We start from the raw sequence: 1,984 nt of genomic DNA, 5'->3' as shown, positions 1-1,984 counted from the left end.
ATCCGGCCCAACAGCCTCGCCGCCCTCCCGGACACTCACCACCTCCGTGCCGGTGATGCCGGCCAGCAGCTCGGTGAGCGCCTCCCCGGTGAAGTCGTTCACGGAGACCGTCAGGCCGTGGATCGCCGCGCCGATGCTGCCCGTCGCAATCATGGACGGGGGGTACATGGCAAAAGTGTAGTCTGGAGCGGGGACGGGGACACGAGGGGCAAAAAGGAGCCGTAAGCAAGCACAGTAGGTTCTTAGGACTCTGCTTTCCCTGGAAGATTGGCGAGGGATGGGCAGAGGGGCCTCTCCAGCCCAGCGGGGAGAGACGGGGTGAAGCGAGAGGGAACAGGCTGCGGAGAGCGGTGAGCAGGATCTGCTCCAGAGAGGGTTGAACCTCTGCCGGAAGCAGGGGAGGGAAAGGTGACCATGGGCTACAGAGCATCTCCTGCCCGGAATTCTGGATCTCCGGGATGAGGTTGCCCGAATCATAGAATAGAATCCCAGAATCATAGAATGGTTTGGGTTGGAAGGGACCTTAAAGATCATCTAGTTCCAACCCCCCTGCCATGGGCAGGGACACCTTCCACCAGACCAGGTTGCTCCAAGCCTCATCCAGCCTGGCCTTGGACACTCCCAGGGATGGGGCATCCACAGCTTCTCTGCGCAACCTGTCCCAGCGCCTCCCCACCCTCCCCGGGAAGAATTTCTTCCTGATATCTAATCTAACCCTCGCTTGGAGCAAGGCCAAAAAGGCTCAGACTCAGCCCTTTGCCCCAGCCTCCATCCCGCAGCCGCAGCCAGAGGGACGGCACAGCAGCTCCGCTCCTTCCTGCCACCCGCTGGGAGCCCCCCCGGCCCATTATCCCACTTTCTCAGGGATAGAAAACACGTCGTGGAGCGGCAAGCTGCTCCCCAGCAAGCCAGGGCGTTGGAGACCAGCTCCAGGTTACCCAGCAAGCCCGACCCAAGCCCAGCCCATCCCAGCCCGGCTCCAGAGGGTGACCCCGGGGGGACGGACACCCACCTGTGGCACACAGGGCGATAAAGGTCTGCGCGTGTTTCTTCACCAGCTCCGTCTTGTCCTTGGGCAGCGGGAGGTGATGGAGGATGTGAGCCAAGAAATCATTCGCTATCACCGCGACCAGGTCCCACTTTAGCTTCTCCAGGACTAAAACCTCCCAGTCCTGCAGACAGACAGACAGACAGACACCACGTCACTCGGCAGCGCTGGGCCAGGCACAACCACCAGATTCACGGGCAGATTGGGACAGTAAACGGGTACAATCCATGAGACAGGAAGGAAAAGAGGGAATGTCCCTGCTCCGCGACTCTGGCATGAATCCAGCCTCAGGCTGCTGAAAGCCCGGGGTGAAGATCAGAAGGGGAAGCGATAAATCCGGTTCCTTCTTTCCAAGGTGCAGTTGGATTTGCCTCCAACACCCCGCTGCTTTGCAAGGTCGCTGCATCAGCCCGCGAAGGAGAAACCAGAGCAAGGAGCAGCAGGCAGACCATTCCCATATTCCTCCTGCAGTCCCAAAAAGAGAGGCTGATGTCCAGGCTTCCCAGGAACAATCCAGCTTGGATCTAATGCCACTCCAGCAAAGGGAACAGGGAAGCTCACCCCTGTGTGCTCCTCAGAGCTGGCCAGTAGCTCCGTGACTGCGGGAGTGGCCCTGCAGCCGGCCCCTTTGGACAGGCTGGAGCAGGGGAAGGTGGGGGAACCGGCTCTGGGGCCTGCACCCAGGCAGCCCGAGCCCCTGTGAGATATTCAGTCCCTGAAGAGCTGTGAGCAGGTGCCGAGGTGCCACAAAGGAGGTCCCCAGCCGGGCACTAGCGCAGCGGCAGAACCTCCCTCGCTCATCTCTGCCACGGAGCCTCCAGCCACGCTCAGCCGAGCATCCCCAGCAGCTCCTCTGGGGAAGAGACACCCAACAGCCCAGTTCTGCCACAAGCAGCGGCCGCTCGCGCTTCCCGGTCACGCGACCGGCGGCGGCCC

General features: G+C 61.6%; 1 protein-coding gene across 1 annotated transcript in view; it reads right to left on the bottom strand.

Annotated features, from left to right (window-relative positions):
• Positions 1–39: 39 nt before the first annotated feature.
• Positions 40–1,984, bottom strand: part of CCND3 (cyclin D3) — a gene marked incomplete at its 3' end in the record, with an annotated part of 8,714 nt that continues 6,769 nt past the window's right edge. The window contains exons 2-3 of the mRNA XM_010160350.1: positions 1,013–1,172; positions 40–182 (exon numbers count right to left, since the gene is read on the bottom strand). Of these exons, the coding sequence (XP_010158652.1) occupies positions 40–182; positions 1,013–1,172 (303 nt within the window). The remainder of the gene's footprint in view (positions 183–1,012; positions 1,173–1,984) is intronic.

This window comes from Eurypyga helias, unplaced genomic scaffold (genome assembly GCF_000690775.1).
Source record: "Eurypyga helias isolate BGI_N326 unplaced genomic scaffold, ASM69077v1 scaffold21371, whole genome shotgun sequence".
In the NCBI taxonomy this organism is placed as follows: domain Eukaryota; kingdom Metazoa; phylum Chordata; class Aves; order Eurypygiformes; family Eurypygidae; genus Eurypyga; species Eurypyga helias.
The sequence above is the reverse complement of the archived record's forward strand: the minus strand, read 5'-3'. Positions and strand labels throughout refer to the sequence as shown.